Here is a 19,836-nt window from a genome sequence, read left to right on the forward strand (position 1 = left end):
TGGGAAGAGAACATACCAGCAGAGGGAACAGTGATCATGTTTGAGAGCGTGCAGCCCAGTGTGGTTGGACCAGAATGAGCAAGTAAGAAAGTAGTAGAAGATGAGGTCAGAGAGGAGGGGGAAAAAAAGAATAAATTAACTCAAACTGGGAGGCTCTGCATGTTTATCACAAATAATACGGAGGCATATTAAAGAAAATATCCTCCTCCCCAACCAATAAAAAGACTTTTAGGAGCTGCCAAAATTAAGAATGACTCCCATCTCTGGTAGATCTTTCCAGATTTTTTTTTTTTAATCACGATGAAACTGTAACGTCAAGACATCAAAAAAGGCCAAAAGAATTTCACTGTCCTCTTTGTGTGCCCTAAGTTGCAATGTCAAGCTATAGCTGGGTGTTATTCCTCCAGCTCATGCCCACTGCTTGGAGAGGGGGGGGTCTTCAATTGTCTGTCTAGTGTGGGACTAGAGCTGGCAAAGAGATTGTTCTCATCCATTTTTTGGTACTTTCTTCCAGGCCAGAATTGTGGGCCTCTAGTGAAATCCTTATTCAATTTTCTTATCCCCATTAGGGCACCAAAAAAAAAGATGTTTTCTTTAATAGAAATCCTAAAATGCAAAAAAGCGTTAAGTCCCAACAAGAGAGACTTCTCAGAGAGAATCTGAAAACTTTCCGTGTTTTCGTGATTTGTTGACATGTCTCTCTCAGGAGGAAACCGCCCCCCTCCCCCGACTCGTGCTAGTCCCTGATTCAACATAGAAGCCAGTGGTGGTTAATTCCTTCTGCTTCACCGGAGAAGGGGAAACATATTACAGGGCTGTGTCAGGTCTCAAGTGTGGAAGATTTTCCAGAGACCCCTTCAATAGAGACAAACTGTGAAAAAGGTATTTAAGTAAATTTTAATTGAAAAATCGCGTGCTTGTAAAATCAAAGGGTATGTCTACAGAATAAGAACCTATAAGGATTTTTACTAAAATGGTAACAAGTGCTCCTTTTCCAGGAGGTAAGACGTTGCGTCTTCCCTCTTTCTTTTCATCACGAGTGGAGAGTGATTTGTCTTAGTCATTATTAACATGTCAGTGTTATTTTATCGCTATTGTAATTGTTACCATTATTTTAGATAAAAGGACAGAGCCAGGCGGGCCCCACGTGTACCTAGGACCCCCCCCCCCCGGGGGGGCCTCCCACGGCTGCAGCTGCCGCGCAGGGGCTTGTGGGGATTGTAGTCCACAGGCTTCCTTGCGCATGCGCCGTGATCACGGAGGCGCGCGCTGTGGGCGACTTGTTCCGGGGCGCTGAGGTGAGTGCGGCCTGGACCGCGCCCCCTTCGGAGGCGTCGCCGGGAATAGGGGTGGAGGCTGTGCAGCTGTGACTCGGCCCTGTCGACTGGAGTAGGAGGAGTTGGAAGGAGGGCCGGGTGCCCGATAAAAGGTCCTCTTTGGCGGGTGGGGTGATGAGCGGCTCCGGATCGGCCTCCCTGGGATGGGGTGGGGAGAGCCTGGGCTCGGGTTGGGGGCGTTGACTCAGGAGGTGCCTCTGCAGGTTTCGGGATAACGGCTTGGGCTGTGCATCCCCGGCGCAGGGCTGGTGTCAGTCTTCAGACGCGCATCTCTGGACCCAGGCGCGGAGGGGGCCGTTGGCTCAGGTTTGGGGGGTAATGGTTTGGGCTGTGCGTCCCGGGCTGGGGAGACGGATTGGCTGAAGCAGTTCATCTCCGAGGATGGGCGCGGCTTGGGCTGTGCATTCCTCGGTGTGGCGGGGGGCGATTCTGGCTCAGCACCCCTAGGTTCTTGGAGTCTTGAGTTCTGAACGCTGTGTTGGGTATTTGGCAGCTCAGGGTCCATCTGGGGCATTCTCGACTTTAGGGCGGAGGTTCTGGCCTCTGGACACAGGGCGACAGCTCCGACTGCACGTCCTATCTCTAGTAATATATCTGGAGTGTGTCTCTGAATACAGTTTGAAAAGAACTGCCCCAAATTATTAATCCCAGCCTCTCCTTGCATGCTGTGAACCAGAGAATGCAAACTTTGCGGATTATAAGACATAGCAAATTGTAAATTGTTAAATTGCAGTCAACAAATTGGAAATTTGAACGCTGACTCTACATTTGGTAAAATTAGAGATTTAATGTTAATTATTTTAGGTGTAATATTAGCATTTTAAAAACGATTTCTTATCTTTTAGAGTTACATAGTGAAGTATTTATGGACGAAATAATATGATTTCAGGGATTTGCTTCAAAATATTATGTGAGTACATGGGGAGTGGGTAGAGGTATAGTTGAAACGAGAGGGACCACGTGTTGATAATTGTTTAAGCTGCAAGATTGCTACCTGAGAGTTCATTATCCTGTTCTGTCTACCTCTGTATCCGTTTGAAATTTTCGTAATAAAATATTTTTGAAACAATTTTCCAGTTAACTAGCTAGGAGGTGCCTGAGGCATAGAAAAGTTGGACTTTACTCTTAGTTGTGCATAGTCTGTGGGGACCAGACCTTGAGAATTCCCCCTCAGACTAGACCCCTGTGCCTTGGGAATCACTGTGAGCTTGGAGGTGCGGTCAGAGCTTCAGGCCTGTCAACAAAATTCTGTCGTCTACTTTTTTTTTTTAAATAATTTTATTTACTTATTTATTTTCTCCCCAAAGCCCCAGTAGATAGTTGTATGTCTAGCTGCACTTCCTTCTAGTTGCTGTATGTGGGACGCGGCCTCAGCATGGCCGGAGAAGCGGTGCGTCGGTACACGCCCGGGATCCGAACCCGGGCCGCCAGCAGCGGAGCGCGCGCACTTAACCGCTAAGCCACGGGGCTGGCCCAGTCGTCTACTTTTTTTCTTAATGAAACTGATTCATAAGTATTTTATATCTGTTGTCTCTTGTGAATGGGATATTTTTTTTTCTTCTATCTCTGTAAATATGGGTGTGTTTTTCAACATCTCAAACCTAATATTTCCAGAACTGAGCTTCTGATCCTCCCCTACAAAACCTGCCCCTCCTAGGGTCTTCTCCATCTCTGTAAATGGCAACTCCATCCTTCCAGTCACTCAGGCCAAAGCCTCCACTGCTGTCTTTCTTTCCCATTCTTCATGCAAGTGAACAGTAGTTCCCGATGGCTGTATCTTTAATATAAATGCAGAAACCACTAACTTCTCACTGCCTCCACCTCTGCCGCCCTGGTCCAAGGCACCATTATCCCTCCGAGCTGGTCTTCCTGCTCCCCATCTTGCCACTGTTAGTCCGTTGCCAACAGCACCAGGTAATCCTGTGAATACCTAAGTTAGATCAGGCACTCCTCTGTTCAAAATCCTCCATTGCTCCCATCTAACGAGAGTAACAGCCCAAATCCTTAAAATGGTCCATAAGCCCATATACCATCTGTATTTCATCTCCTGTCGCTCATTTCCTCACTCATTCCACTTTACCCACAGGCCATGTGTGCTGCCACCTCAGGGTCTTTGCACTTGCTGTTCCCTCTGTCTAGAATGCTCTTGGTACAGATATTTGTGTGACTCACTCCCTTACTTCATTAGGTCTTTACTCACATATCACTTTGGTGAGAGCCTTCCTGCCCACCCTATTTCATTCCCTATCCCCCTCCCCCCATTTTTTTCCTCCATAGCACTTATCACGGCTGTATCTTCAGTGTCCTGATCACTGCCTGGCACACAGTAGGCACTTAGTAAGTATATGATGAATGAGGGAATGCGGTTCCTGTCCTCTCCGAGCTTATAGCCAAAGGCGGGAGATGATTAAGCAGCCACAGGATAGGGTGGTGATAGGAGAGGTGCCAGCCCCAGTAGGTACTGGCTGTGGTCTGAATGTTTGTCCCCCTAGAATTCGTGTGTTGAAATCATGGTGTTAAGGGGTAGGGTGTTGGGAGGTTATTAGGTCGTGAGAGCAGAGCCCTCATGAATGTGATTAACGCCCTTAAATCAGAGGCCCGAGAGAGCGCCCTTGCCCCCTCCACCATGTGAGGACACAGCAAGAAGTCTGTGATCCAGAAGAGGGCCCTCACCTGATGACGCTGGCACCCTGGTCTCGGACTTCCAGCCTCCAGAACTGTGAGAAATACATTTCTGTTGTTTATAAGCCACCTCGTCTGCTGTATTTTGTGATAGCAGCCTGAGCAAACTAAGACAGTACGTAATGTAGTAGGGGTTATCAAGGAATGCTTCCTGGAGGAGGTAACATCTAAACTGAGACCTGAAAGATAATAATAATAATAGCAACACGATGTTGGAACTCTTTAGCATGACATCCAAGATTCTTCAAGATTTGGCCCCTGGGGATGTTTCCGGCCTCGTCGTAGCCAGGCCGCCCTGTGATTCTCTGTGTTCTGGTCCACACCCACGTGCTTCCTGTGCTTTGATGGGACCACAGTATTTCCCACATCTGTTCTTTTGCCCGTTATCCTCTTCTTTCCTTGTCGGTTTGGAACCGTGTTTCTTCAGGCATCAGCTACAGCTCAACGGTCGTGTCTCTAAAGCCTTCCCTCACTGCCTGGACCCGCTCGGGGTGTGTCGAGTCCCTGTTCTCTGTGCCTTTGTGCGGCTTTGTGGGATGTCTGCTGCAGAGCTTCTCAGGTTCCAGTGAATTCGTTTGCTCACCCCCACCGCCTGGTTGGCCTACCTTTAGACCAAGGACTGATCTCACTTTATATCTGGAGCACTCAGCCCACAGCCCAGCCACGACAGCCAACCCTTGTTACTCCTTATTGTGAGCCAGGCCCTGTTCTGAGCACTTCGCATGTAAGACCTGCTTGAATTCCCACAACTGCCCCACGAAATAGGTTCTCTTAATATCCTGTCCTGTGCACGTGAAGGAGCTGAGGGATCAGGAGACACTTTGCCCAAGGTCAAGGGCACACAGTCAGTGAAGGACGGAGCCTTGAACCCCAGGCAGTCTGACTGCAGAATCTGCCTTACCACCTAGGCTCTGCCGCCTTCCTCAGAGTCAGCGTTCAACGAGTGGGTCAGCTATGAGCAGTGTTCCTTGCACTTTGACCTCGCGGTCTGACCTCTTCAGTCTAAGAATTAAGTTTGGCAAAGGCCCAGACTTCATTCATTGATTTGTTTGCCACTTATTGCATGCCAACCTTGCCACATGCACATGAATAATGTAATCTCTATTCGTAAGGAGCCCTAGTTACAGGAGAGAAAGCAAAAGTAACCAGAAACGTTGCAGTGCCATGTGAAAAGTGTTACAATGGCTGTCGGTACAAGATCCTGTGGTCTCATCACAGAAGAGTGATCCCCATGGGCGGGGGGATATGGGAAGGTCATTAGAAAAGCCTTCCCATAGTCCCATAGTTCCTAGCCACTTGAACTGGCCAGTAGTAGGCTTTGTCATGTGCACACAGCCAAGTCTCACTAGTCTTAGGTCTGGGACAGGCTTTCTGAGGGCAGGGCTGCAGGGCACAGTTGTGCAGCCTGGACACTACGCAAGGACACCACATCTAAGGTGTGCCATTCACATCATAGAATACATATACACACACAAGCACAGTTTTTCAGCAGGTAGCCGTAAGAGTGCCTTGTTCTAACACAATCAGTATATTATAATAATTTTCTAACAGGTAGAAGGAAAGTATCTTGAGGACGGGGTGCATTTTTCTAATTTGTGCAAAGGCAAATGAGAGTGGACCAGGGACAGCCCTGTCTGCAGTCCTGCCACAGGCCCTTAGGGCTGAAGCTGGTCTCGTAGAGTCCTTCGGCTCAGAACCTCATGGGTCACAGACGTACGGCTTTGGCACGATCACGTGACCTTCACCCTCACACACAGAAGAAAGTCTTTATCCTCGTCCCCAGATGATTTTCATGGCTGCTCCATACATCTGTAAGAGGTCAAATTAGTTTCTTCTTAGTTCTGCAGCGTCTAGAACTTCTGGGGAGAAGAGCCAGGAATCTGGAAGCAGGGTTTGGGGAAGGATTGGGGCTTATGTCTCTGATTGTGTTTCTGGGCAATTGCAGTTCCAAATTCAGCTGCACCTGGCCCTCGGTGCTCTTCCCCTCAAGAGGCTGATGTGGGCACCTGGCCTCCTTGGGGCTGCAGGGACTCAGATCAGCGTGATAACCAGACTGAGCGAGTGAGAGAGGCGTTTGTGGGAGAGAGCTGTGTGGGCTTCGGCAGGTGGGGAAAAAGCAGGGAATTGAGGCATCCTGGGCTGCGTATCTTTGGTTCCCCACCTCCAGCTCCACTCTCTACCTCTCTACCCTGCTGTTGCCCCGAGAGGCTGCCATTGCGCTCTGGCCGATGGGAAGTCACGACAGGAGAGTTTGGAGAGAGGGAGACAAGGGAGTTGGAGTACCTGCTCCCCCAGTTCTCTCTCTGCAGAGTTGTCACAGCCTGGCTGCACTTCTCCACAGAAAGTTACAGATCTTGTCGGGTGGCCCTTTCCACACAGCCCTTTGTTCCAGGCCCTAGTATTGTCCTTCCCCTCATCCCTTCAGGCCGGGCGTAATAATGGCACCTCTCTGTCACTTCCCGGGGCGATGCCTTATCCCCTGTGGTTTGCTTACACCCAGCCTACACCATTGTAAGTAGTCTGCTTATTAAACTCCACTCAAATCTGATTGTACAATCTGGTTCCTGCCAGGGCCCTGAAAGCAGAAATGGGGCAAACCAAACCCCCCCCACATACGTGTGGGTGCGTGTGTGTCCATGTGTGCGTGTAACTCAGCCTGTCCCGTGGCTGGCTCTCCGGAGAAAACAGATTCTGGAAGAAGAGAGCCTGGTGTGTCTGTCTTTGCACATACGTCTAATGTATCAGAGCTGATTCTATTTATGCATTTGTTAATGTCAAGAAAGATTGATTGAGTGTTTGAGAAATGGCAGGATCTTTACCAGGTACAGCAGATAAAAGACTAAGGCTTGGTTATTTCTTCAGGATTTATGTTTTTTTGACAGGGTTAGTGAGGAATATTTCTGGTAGGTTTTAACTAGTATTGTAAAACTACACGATTAGTGCTATGCTAAGGAATTAAACAAATCTTGGTTGGAGCCCAGAATAAGGGTGATTCTTGCTCTTTCTTAAAGGCAGGAAAGGAGGGAAAAAAGTCCCAGGATTTGTCAAAAAGACATCTCATATCCTGTTAACCTGAATCTGTAACCCTATGAGCTGCTAGAGCATGCAACTCAAAGCGTGGCCGGTAGACTGGTGACAGTTGGAGAACTAAATATTATTGGTCTGTGACCAGATAATTTCAGAACTTGAGTGTAAAAGTTTAAAAATTTTTATAGCACTGTTAGTAATTGTATGATTGGTTAATCTAGTAATAAAAAAATTGGGCTTATAATTTATATGCCTTTTTATTTCCTTTTTCTAGAAATTTCTTTTTTACTGTATTTTACCAAAATATTAGTCTGCAACAGATTGAAAATAATATAAAACTGGTCTCTCACCACGGGTAGTTTGAGAACACTATTTAAGAGGACAGAGACATCGTTTTTGGTTTTTATGTTTTAATCTTTGGGGTTCCCACAGTGCCTAAAGCAGCAATTTTATGCAGTGAGTTTCTCCTCAAAGGCCAGAGGCCACTGGGTTTACAAGGTTTATCAGACAGAATCCCAGCCGGAAATAAACAGCACGGTCAAATTGGGTAACTTGAGAAGAGCTTAATACGGGACAGTTTACAAAGGTGTAGGCAGAGTGTGGTAATTAACAAAGGGTGTTACAATGTCCCAGAGCCAGTCGTAGCGGGTAGCTCACTGCCCCTAGGATTGAAGGGCTAAGTGAGCGAGCAGTGAGCAGAACCTGGAGAGAGAACTGTGAGATGAGGACCACTGACAGGCGCCTTGACCTTTGGTCAAGGGACATGGAACAGCCAGTTCAAAGCAGCCCCCAGGGAAAGAGCTGGGGGATAAATACTCTGACTTCACTTTTATCCCTTCCCTGATCTCCTACTGGCTTTCCCCATTGGCCGAACCCAACCGAAGTAGAGAGCCAGGGAATCCACTGATATAAGCAGGGTGGAGAAGAGAGTTGAGTAAATATGGAGTGGCAGGCTTGCAGGGTTTCTGTCTGTCTGCTTCACTAGTCCTGGAGAGCTTCTAGCTCAGAATACTGTGAGCGTTTCCAGAGCAGAGAGTGTGCCTTGTATGTCATAGCTGTGTCATCAATATTTGCAAAAGTCACGGGAGTAATTAGGATATAGGTGATGTCAATACATTCACAAGTCTGAGAAAAGGAAAAGAACGTGGCAGACCCAAAAGCTTGAGGAGAGAGAGAGGAGTTACACACGGGTCTGGGAGGACGGCAGGGGGAGAGGCTTGAGGAGGTGGGAGTTCAGTCTATTGAGAGCAGGAAGAGAGGAAAAGATATCTTGGGAGAGAAGAACGTGGGAGACAGTTGTACAGATAAGAAGGAACCAATATTCATTCACAGCGTGTGAAGCCCCTGGTCTCATGGATTCTTTCTTCTTTGCAGTTCTGCCTTCTCAGGAGCCTGCCCTTTCCCAGAGGAAGACAGTATGATTAAGTTCCAGGTAAGTTCAAGTTTCCTTTCTTTCTCTTAAATGCCCTGTCCATTCTGAGGAGCTGGAGATCTCCATTTTCTGAATGGAGGTGAGGGATTTTTGGAGTGACTACCATGTGGCAGGCACTTGACCTTGGTTATAACCGCTGGGTGAGGTAGGTGGTGTCACACCCTCTGTAGAAATGAAGAAGCATGCTCAGAGATGTCAAGATGGTTTGTATACCATGCCAGTCCAGGCATTGCTTGTCGCTACTCCACACGAGATAAGCACAGATGTCAAGAGGAAGAATTCAGAAACTTTGTAGCAATTTGGTGTCACCACAACATCTGAGCGTGTGGTCACTATATGCGTGACCGCACTCTGAGCAGCACTGGTCTCGTCCACGTAAGTAGCAAGATTTGAATGGGTGTGTATCAGACAGGGTTCAACATGTGAAACAGAACTGGTAGGAAATATATATTAGGAGACCGAATATAAGGAATTGGCTTATGTGATTGTGAGTCCTAGGCAAGTTGGAAATCCACGGGGAAGCCCGTGAGGAAGGGCAGGCTGGAACTCTTGGATGCAGTGAGGCTGCTGTCTACAGGTGGGATTTCTTCTCTCAGGGAAGCCCCAGCACTGCTCTTAAGGCCTTTCAACTGATTGAAGCAGGCCCACCTAGATGATCTAGAATAATCTCCCTTAAAGTCTACTGATTATGGACTTTAATCACATCTACTAAATATCTTCACAGCAACACCTAGGTTAGTGTTTGCTTCAATTACTGAGATGGTAGCCTGGCCAAGTTGATACACCATCATAGGATGGAGCAGGGATTTTTTAAATCATGAAGAATGTTTTAAATATGAAAATACACAAAAAGAGAAAATAGTACTATGAATCTCCATGTATAATACTGATCATGCTTCAACAATTAAAAACAATTGTTAATGTTTCAGCAATTAACATTTTGCCACATTTGATTAATCTCTTTTTCACTTTTCTTTTTTCCTTTCCTAAAGCATTTTTTTTTTTTGAGGAAGATTGGCCCTGAGTTAACATCTGTTTCCAATCTTCCTTCCTTTTTTTCCTTTTTTCTCCCCAAAGCCCCCAGTTGGTAGTTGTATGTCATAATTGTACATCCTTCTTGTTGCTCTATGTGGGACGCCGCCTCAGCATGGCTTGATGAGCGGTGAGTAGGTCCGCGCCCAGGATCCAAACCGGCGAACCTTGGAACTTAACCGCTATGCCACCAAGCCAGTCCCTCCCAAAGCATTTTGAAAGAACTTCAAAGAATAATGCAGAGAGATGTTATTTCATACTGTACTGGTTTTCTCTGAGCTTATCACTTTCTTATAGGACCTTATTAAACGCACCTAAAATAAACAAGCTCACGCTGTCACCCGTCTGCCTGGAAACCATCTTGCTCAAGGCCACAAATTCATGAGGTACATTTTCCATCTTCTAAGTTACTGCCAGCAGCAGTTTTACAGAACGTTTCACTGCTCCGTCGCCCAGGTTACCATTTTTCCAGCCTCCTCGACTATTGCAGCCTGGCCCCACAGCCACAGCCACAGATAGGTATTTATTTGGTGGCCCTCTGCTGTGGTCACAGTCTTTGTGCTGGCCAGCTTGGACGTGTTGAGCAATGGCAGAGGGGCAAGAGAACAAGCAAGAACGTGCCAGATCTCTTAAGGCCTGAGCTTAGAACTGGAGCGAGTCACTTGGGCAAATCCAAAGTCTGGGGTCAAGGACATTCACTCGGGCCCTAACCCCAGGTAGTCTAATGTTTAAGATTCGGTCCTCTCACCGCCGTGGCCTGGGTTCATTTCCCTGTCCGGGAACCACACACCTGTCTATTGGTCGTCAGACTGTGGCGGCTGCGTGTTGCTGTGATGCTGAATGCTACACCACTGGGATTTCAAATACCAGCAGGGTCACCCATGGTGGACAGGTTTCAGCAGAACTTCCAAACTAAGACGGACTAGGAAGAAGGATCTGGCCACCCACTTCTGAAAAAAATTGGCCATGAAAACCCTCTGAATAGCAGCGGAGCATTGTCTGATAAAGTGCCAGAAAGTGAGAGGATGATATAAAAAGACCAGGCAGGGTTCCACTCTGCTGTCCACAGAGTCGCCAGGAGTCAGAATCAACTTGACGGCACTAACAACAACCTTTGGTGGAAGTAGGGAGTATGAGAGAATATTTCTAAATAGCAATCTAATCTATCACATATTCCCATATATTCCAGTATGTATTTCTAAAAAAGAAATGGACTAATGAGATTACCAATAATTCTTTGGTATCAGCTAATACCCAGACAATAGTCAAATTTCCCTGGTTATCTCAGAAATGCTTCTTTTTGGTATCATTCAGGTGTTCCTCCTTCCACACTATTTCCTATAAGTGGAGGCCCTAGATGCTTGATTAGCGTCAGATTCAAGCTGTTACATGAGTACTTCACAGATGGTGCTGTGTGCTAAGGGAAAGATTTAAAGATTTTTGCGTTCATGTTTATTGCTTTATATATTTGGTTTATTAATATTTTTGGACTGTCTTTGTACTGGAATCCTATAGCAATCTCTGCATAGGGTGGCCGAGAAACGGCGGTTTTGTTTTTCCAGACTATCGTTGAGGCTAAGAAGGGAGAAAGAGTAGGCTGGGGGAGCCTCCTTTCCTACCCCTTCTCCCTGCAGTGTCTGTGCCACGTGGGCTGTTGGGTGTCTGTATTTCCTGGCTCACTAGCTCCAACTCCATGTCCTCCCCTAGGCTTGCAGAGTCCCTCTAGCGCCCCCCAGTGTCTGAGCCTCACATGGAGCCCGCTGTCAAATTAGAATGTGATTGGCAGGGTCCCAGCTCCAACATTGCAGCACGTGGTTTAAAAGTGAGGGTTTGCAGCAGAAAGACAATAACTTAATGACTGGCACAGCTTCAACTTTGCTCTTCTCCCAGCGGCCATTTGTGTGGATGGTGGATGTGGCGTGTGCTCGATGTTTTAGGAAGGCGTGACCTTCAAGGACGTGGCTGTGGTCTTCACGGAGGAGGAGCTGGCATTGTTGGACAAGGCCCAGATCAACCTGTACCGCGATGTGATGCTGGAGAACTTCAGGAACCTCATCTCAGTGGGTGAGGACAGCGACCCCCTGTGACTGAGCACCAACCCGCTGGTCCTGTTTCCTTAAATGATCAGCTTCAAACCAGATAGAATATTCCAGTGGGAGCACAAAGAGAAACTTGGACACTGGAGAGAGAACTCCTAAGAGATGCACGTGCAAATGAGAGCCCTGCAATTAGTGAGTTTTAACAGATAAATGTGAGCAGGTGGCCTCTGTGAGCTGTTGGTGCGAGAGCGGTCCTCAACCCCGCACCCCAGGCCTGTGGGCATCCGATGCAGTTAGCAAGCCCCCCTGACCTCCTCACATTTTAGGCTCTCCTCCTTTCCTCATATTTCTCAGGGTGAGATTGATAAAGTTCACGCACTGCCAAGGAACTTGGTCCCTTGGTTGCTTCTGCAGAAACACCTGTGTTTTGGACAAACTAGTGTTGAAGGAACCAAACCAGCATCTGGTATGTAGGAGGTGGCATACCTTGTCAGCTTACTTGCTGACAAATATCTAACCTAATTTCAGTTTCTCGGAGGTCTGTACACAGATGTGTATCACCTCAGTTTGGTTTATAAGATAGTTACTGTTTTTTGTTTTTAAATTAGAAGTGCCTTATTATTATTATTATTATTTTTGCTGGGAAAGATTCGCCCTGAGCTAGCATCTGTTGCCAATCTTCCTCTCTCTTTTGTTTTCCTCCCCAAAGCCCAGTACTTAGTTGTATATTCTAGTTGTAAGTCCTCCTAGTTCTTCTATGTGAGCCGCTGCCACAGCATGGCCACCAACAGACAAGTGGTGTGGTTCCACAACTGGGAAGTGAACCCGGGCTGCCGAAGCAGTGAGAGCACCGAACTTTAACCACTAGGCCATGAGGGCTGGGGCAAGATAGCCACTGTTCTTGTCCCCTTTTGTGAAGGAAACAACGGAGGCACAGAGTGGATGAGTAACTTGCCCATGGCCACACAGCTTGTAAGATAAACGAGGATTAGAACTCTCCCAATCTGAGTCTAGACCCTGTGTTTTTAATAACTCTGTGAAACTGAGTGCCACTATGTCTATAGAGTAGAGACGCAGGGCTCCTTGGCCTAAATCTGCAGGATGCTGCCCCATTACTCAGTCCCAAAATCAACTTACTGTGTCATAACCAGCAGTTTTTGAAAAGCAGAATAGATTAATGGACTAGAACACACAAAAAATTTATCAGAAGACGTTGCGCCTAGTAAGGTAAGTATCAGCTGATAAGACTGTTTTAGTTAACAGTCTGTGTCCATTTGTGTGACTTGGGTCGCAGTGTAAATGCTCTTATTATTACAGGTACGGTCAAAACAATTGGAAAACCACTGCTTTAAGCCTGTTCTGGGTAGTTCAAAGTCCCCCTTTCTCTGACACCACCATGTGAACTAAGGTCACTCTCAATAAGATGACTCAGAAACTATCTTGAACCAGAAGCAATAACCTAAAAGGGGAGAAATTAAGGAAATGGATTGCTGGATCTTGGTGGGCTTCCTCTCCCCATGGATGCCAGAGAACCTCGGGGAAAATAGCAAGGATGTCTCTTTAAGCCTCTCTCAAAGGTGTACATGTGCCTCCCCCGCTAACCTCAGGACCGTATTTCACAATATTATGCCCATTTCAATCCCCACTGCTGCTTTAGGCTCTCCATGTACAGTTGTGCAGGTTGTACACAAACGTTCATGATAGTTCTTGCTATCATATAACAGTAATGTGAAGGAAAGGACATTATCAAGAGGACTTGTTGCTTATTTCTGCAATCTTATAGGGCATCTTGGAAGGTCCTTGTGATCCTTTGTGTCTCTCACTATGTCCAGCACTCCATTATTATGTATTTTTTATATATATATATATATTCTTCATGAATCATATGGAATCTTTCTCCATACCTTTGGTAGCTAAATGATTAAAGGCTTTTTATTGACTATTCGTATAGCAGGGAGGTAAATTTCTTCCTTGATAAAGTCTTCCCAAGATTTCTTTTGATTTCCCTACAACACCTGTTTTTTTTGTGTGTGTGTGTGAGGAAAATTAGCCCTGAGCTAACATCCAATGCCAATCCTCCTCTTTTTGCTGAGGAAGATTGGCCCTGGGCTAACATATGTGCCCATCTTCCTCTACTTTATATGGGACACCGCCACAGCATGGCTTGACAAACAGTGCGTCGGTGCGCACCCAGGATCTGAACCTGTGAACCCCGGGCCACCGCAGCAGAGCACGCGCACTTAACCGATGCACCACCGGGCCGGCCCCCAACACCTGTTTTTTAATTGGCAGCTCACGGATTAGAATTACTGTGGTCCCAATTGTTACATATATAAATAGAAGCCAGTGACAACTTCCTACCCTATCCTACTTCATTTTCTCAAAACCTCTGGATAGATGATTTACTTGTTCCCTTAGTCAAATTCTCTTTCTCCTCACAGGAGACGAGATTAAAAAGAACATTTCGAATCTTCAGGAAAAAGGGTTGAGTTACCTCCTGCAAGAAGTGCTCTACTGTTGGCAGATTTGGACACAAAGGATCAGTGAATTAACTGTGGGTCAGGATTCTGTCACCAGTCTTCAAGGAGATTGTCCCCAATATTTAGAAGGAGATGTCTCCCTCTGTGAAGAGTGGGCAGGAGCATCTCTTCAGATTTGTGAAAATGAAAACTATGTAACAAATGCCGTTAATTTAGAAAACCAAGATGGCGCGGCTTGGAAGGGCCCGACACAGACCCCAGAATCTTGGAGGAAAGCCGTCATAATGACTGAGCCCCAGAAATCTCAGGGAAGATGTAAGAGAATTCCTGTGGAAGAGACATCGTATGGATGTGCTCGGTGTGATGACAGCTTCAATCGGACCTCACGTGATCTAGGTGATTCCCAAGAATGTAAAGGAGACGAATCTTGTACATACACCGCCTGTGGGGAAAACTTGGTTATGAAATCAGCAGTCCAACAACATACTGTGGTCCACGCAGTCTCACAACCTTTGAAATGTAATAACTATGGAATGGGCTTCATAGAGGATACAAATCCTCATGGTCATCATGGTGCTCATATAGGAGAAAAATCTCATAAATGTGATCAGTGTAGAGAAGACTTTAGTCAAAGCTCAGATGTTATTGCTCATTATCAAACCCACTCAGATGAGAAGCCGTATGAATGTCAGGAGAGGGCTGAGGGCTGTAAACAGAGCTCAGACCTTCCCAAATATCAGAAGGGCGCCTTGGGAGACAAACCCTATAGCTGCATTAAATGTGGCAAGGGCTTCAGGCGCATCTCCTCTCTTCACATCCATCACCGCGTCCCCACGGGGGAGATGCCCTACAGATGTGAGGTGTGTGGGAAGGGGTTTGGGTTCAGGTCCCTTCTTTGTATTCATCAGGGAGTGCACACCGGGAAGAAGCCCTATAAATGTGAGGAGTGTGGGAAGGGCTTTGACCAGAGCTCCAATCTGCTCGTCCATCAGAGAGTCCACACAGGGGAGAAACCTTACAAATGCAGCGAGTGTGGCAAACACTTCAGTCGAGCTCCGTGCTTCAAGTCCACTGGAGGTTGCACACGGGGGAGAAGCCTTATAGGTGTGGGGAGTGTGGAAAGGGCTTCAGCCAGAGTGCCCATCTTCACATCCACCGGAGGGTCCACACCGGGGAGAAACCCTACCAGTGCGGTGTGTGTGGAAAGACGTTTGCATACAGTTCAGTCCTTCACACTCATCAGAGAGTTCACACAGGAGAGAAACCATATAAATGTGGTGAGTGTGGTAAGGGCTTCAGTTGGAACTCAGATCTTCACGTTCATCTCCAAGTCCACACGGGAGAGCGGCCCTGTAAGTGTAAAGAATGCGGCAAGGGCTTCAGCCGTAACTCGGATCTCCTTGCTCATCAGAGAGCGCATATGGATGAGATGCAGTATCCACGTCGTGAGCATGGCGAGGGTTTTCGTCATAGCTCAGACCTTACTCGTCAAAGACTGCACAAAAGGACAGAAGCATTATAAAGATAGTAAGTCAGGGTTCTGTCAGGAAAACAGAAGGCACTGTATCTATTCCAGATGATAGAGGCTTACTCAGCCGTTGGGAAGGCCGGGGGAGCGGAGCACAGGGACACTGCCACCCTTGATGTCAGTGTACAGCACTGGAGCAGCTGGTTCTTCAGCATCTCAGGAAAGTATTGTGGATTGCAAGAACTTCTGCAAAGCTCCCATCAACTGTCGTGTGCTGTGGTGGCAAAGTAAGTGGTTCTTGACAAATGGATGGTTTGTGGCAGTAGCAATAGTTAGAGGTCACATTTCCATTAATGGGTGTGCCCAGGAGGGAAATTCTAATTGGGATGAGTACAAGTAGGACTTCAGTCCACCCCAAATCTTTAGTTTTTTTTAGAGAGTCACTACTAGAAAGATATTTTCTGTATAAAAAACATTCAAAATGTGCTCCGAAATGAAACCCATGTAATTACTGTGGTAAGAATATTAGCCCATCCTCAGGTTTTCAAATCCGTTAGGTGCTCTAAACAGGAGAGAAACTCTGTAGAGGTGATATTTTAAGGGTGTGGCAGAGACAGTGCTGTGGGTTCATCATTGGTTCTATTTCCTGGGCACATAGGAAGACTCCATTTCCCAACAGCCCTTGCAGTTACGAGTGGGTCCATGTGAGTGAGTTCCAGCCAACGGTGTGTGAGCAAAAGTGATAAAAACCACCTCCGGGCCTGGCCCTTATGAGTGTCTCGTGATGTCCTCCAGGCTTCTCTTTCCTGTCACGGTGACCTTGGAGGCTGTTTGTTCCAGACTGGATTGATGGAAGGTGGCACTTTCACCTGTGTTGGACTTTTGAGTAAGAAATAAACATTTATTGTGTTAACGCTACTGAGATTTTGGTGGTTTATCTGTTATTAGCATTGCCTCGGCTATCCTGACTACTACAGAGGGATTTAATAGCAACATACTTCATAGTCATTGGAGTCCACATTAGAAAGCAATGTTATAATTCAGAGCTCAAAACTTTTAATCTTTAAAGCTTTATCTGGCAGTGCAGCCACCTAAAATGGTGTGGATAAGACTTCTTGAGTAAGAATCTTCATTCACTGATGTGCCCATAAAAGAGAAACATTCCACATAATGTGCATGTGGTAAAACTTTGCCAAAAGTGCAATTTATAGACATAAGAAATCCTGTGCAGCAGAGGAACTCTGTATTCTGTACTAGTGGGGAAAGTTTGTAAGCTCACACCTTAAATGCAATAAAAAAATTAACTAGAACAGGTGTCCTGCACATAGTCTTAATAAAGATAGTTAAGTAAAACTAACATTTACTGAAGTGAGTAACAACTTTGTTGTTAGTGCCCTCGAGTGGATTCCAACTCCTAGTGCCCCTGTGGACAGCAGAGTGGAGCCCTGCCTGGTCTTTTTATACCATCCTCTCACTTTCCGGCCCTCTATCAGACAATGCTCTGCTGCTATTCACGGGGTTTTCATGGCCAATTTTTTTCAGAAGTGGGTGACCAGGCCCTTTTTCTAGTCTGTCTTAGTCTGGAAGCTCCACTGAAACCTGTCCACCATGGGTGACCCTGCTGGTATTTGAGATACCGGTGGTGTAGCTTTCAGCATCACAGCCACACGCAGCAGCCGCAGCCTGACAACTGACAGACGGGTGGTGTGGTTCCCTGAGCAGGAAATGAACCCGGGCTGTGGTGGTGAGAGTGCCGAATCTTACCCACTAGACCACCAGGCCTGGCTGAGTTAACAACTTACAGAAAGCCAAAAGTGTTCATTGTCAGAAGCAGGCGTCACTGCTTCTCAGCAGTCTTGTTTAATGGTGGGTCTTTAGGAGGTGTTCATTTTGTCAAGTTCCTTCCAAAATTGTGATTTGGTTTAGAATTATAGGTGGATTTTGGAGGAGGAGATAGCTTCACAATATCTTTATTCATCTTCAATAACAATGTCTTTTTTTGTATTTCCTTTAATTTATAGGTTTCTTCATTTGGATCATGTTTTATTCCTAGTTTATCTTACACTACATTTTGATACTGGTTATGGCTTGTATACAGAACAGCCATTCAAATGCAAATAAAACCATCCCTGAAGTCTCACTTTCTTACTGATCCTGGTGGGCAATAATGAAAGATTAACAAAACTCAGTGTCAGCAAGGGAGTGGAAAATATCAGCATTCTTATATAAGTTGATGGGGAAAAAAAAGACACAACATTTGTGGAGAGGATTTTGTGTATATGTATCAAAGGTTATAATGAGCCTTGTGTTTGAACCACTAATCCTACTTCTCAGAATTTATCTTTAGGACGTAATTGCACAAGTGGGAAAAGATGGTTTCAGAGAGGAACAACTTCCAAGAATATTTGCAATAATAAAAATTGTAAACAATCTAAAGGTCCATGAAAGAGAGATTGAGTAAATCATGGCATCTGCATATAATGGAATAATGTAGCACCATTAAAAATGATCTAGACCGATAAAAATTTTCACGTACTGCTTGAAGAAAAAAATCAAGTCATAAAAGATCAAGTAAGATCCCTGACTGATACACAAGATTTTCTGAGCGCAGAGCAGCACTGGGAACCATCGCCCTCCACCACTCTACACTTCCACTTTTTTCATAATGGGCTGCCACTAGAGCTCGTGGGGGGGAGGGTGGGTTGGGTGGAGAAAGGATGTAATGGTGGAAGACTGTGAGGTTTTGCTTTAGAAAGCGGCTGCCAGAGATGGAAGGCAATGGGCTTGAGCTATCTCGAGGTGGTTGCTACAGCCTAGCTCCTTGCGTGGGTAATTACTGCAAATGGACCAGTAGGAGACTCAGCTATCGTCTCACTGGATGGCCTTCCTGTGTCTCTTTGCTGATCATGCTATGTCTTGGGCCAATCCTTGGCTTGCTGAACCTTATCCTGTATGCTTTCTATGTAACCTAAAGTTTACTGAGGTCCTGACCAGGAACTGGGACTTCAAGAGTGGCAATGATTGTGGTTAAGTCTAGGGGCAATGTGCCAGTTACCAATTTATTGCCTTTCAGCTCCAAATTCACCCTTCAATATGTATTCTATGAGAATGAAAGAAATTCCTTGGAGCATTCTCCTCTGCGGTAAACACAATGTTAAGCTTTCTCAGTAGAGGGTGTTGGAAGGAGATTGCAGGAGGAAGGGATCTCCTGCTGTTCACACACAGTCGTCAGTGTGGGTGTGAGAATATCTGGTCATTCTCTGCATTAGCTACATGCCCAGAATGCACAGTCCTTGGTGATCTCATGGCTCTGGCCTGTTGATCACATTCCCGTGGACCTCTGGACATGGACCCTGTGTGGACTCCAGGCCTCCTATGCACACAGGCACACCCATTCCCTCTGCACATCCGTGTACCTGGCCACGGGCTGTGGCTCATCTGTTCCCCAAGTGGATGCCATCGGCACCCCTCTCCCTTCTGCATGCCCAAGCATCCCGCCACCAGTGAGCCTGCCTACAAACCACCTACATCCTAGAATGTTGCTTCCTGCCTGACCAGCAACCAAGGACCAGCTCTGACTCAGGCAAAACAGAGACTTCTCTGCCATCCAGGAGGCTGCAGCTACCCTTCCTTCATAAAGTCTGAAACCCAGCCTTGGGGAGAGGGTACCCCTTCCAAGTCAGTCCTTAGATACTTTCCCCCAGTGTTAGGGTACCATACAGAGTTTTAAAATATTGTATAGTTACTCTTCTAAAAATTTAACAATTCTGTATATTAAACTTCCGTTTAAATCATTGTGTGGTTTCTGTCTCCTTATTGGACCCAGGCTGATCAGGTGACAACTGTAATTGCTATTTCAATGAGGGTTTGGAGTCAGAGTATAGTGAGTTTCATGTAATTCAACAGTGGTGAGGGAGAAAATACAAGAAATATACTCTTTGACTGACAGCCTTTGCATGATAGTTGCAGACATTAAGGGCTTGAAGGAGGGGCCTCAACACCTACAGGCGAACTGGAAGACATGATCAGAAGCCAGGTGCAGGAGATCTTGGTGAACAGGTTTCTTACACCTGATGTGGACAGAGAGCCTTTCTAGGGGATAAAGTTCCATCTTGATGAGATTATTTACTGTCAATAAGACAATATGAATGTGGTAAAAGGGTAAGTCAGAGGTGAAATTCAGGGTAATCATGGTTTACTATTTGCCAGGGAAAAAGCCTTTGGGGGTTCAGAATGGATGCAACTTTTCCTCAAGATAGAGATCAGCCCTCAGCCTTGGTGGAGGTGTCACAAGACTCCTATTTGCCAAGGAGAAGCCCTTGCATATCACATTTAGCTT

The 19,836-nt window shown here is 46.3% G+C and overlaps 1 protein-coding gene across 1 annotated transcript; it reads left to right on the forward strand.

Moving 5' to 3' along the window:
* Nucleotides 1–2,259: 2,259 nt before the first annotated feature.
* Nucleotides 2,260–16,988, forward strand: ZNF285 (zinc finger protein 285). Its single transcript, XM_087421612.1, is given in 7 exon segments — nucleotides 2,260–3,674; nucleotides 3,932–4,056; nucleotides 8,421–8,478; nucleotides 9,808–9,896; nucleotides 11,401–11,574; nucleotides 13,991–15,073; nucleotides 15,076–16,988. Coding segments are annotated over 3 exon segments (1,593 nt in total). The 5' UTR covers nucleotides 2,260–3,674; nucleotides 3,932–4,056; nucleotides 8,421–8,478; nucleotides 9,808–9,896; nucleotides 11,401–11,540; the 3' UTR covers nucleotides 15,552–16,988.
* The last annotated feature ends 2,848 nt before the right edge of the window (nucleotides 16,989–19,836 follow it).

This window comes from Ceratotherium simum, chromosome 33 (genome assembly GCF_057802395.1).
Source record: "Ceratotherium simum simum isolate JZ-2026a chromosome 33, ASM5780239v1, whole genome shotgun sequence".
In the NCBI taxonomy this organism is placed as follows: Eukaryota; Metazoa; Chordata; class Mammalia; order Perissodactyla; family Rhinocerotidae; genus Ceratotherium; species Ceratotherium simum.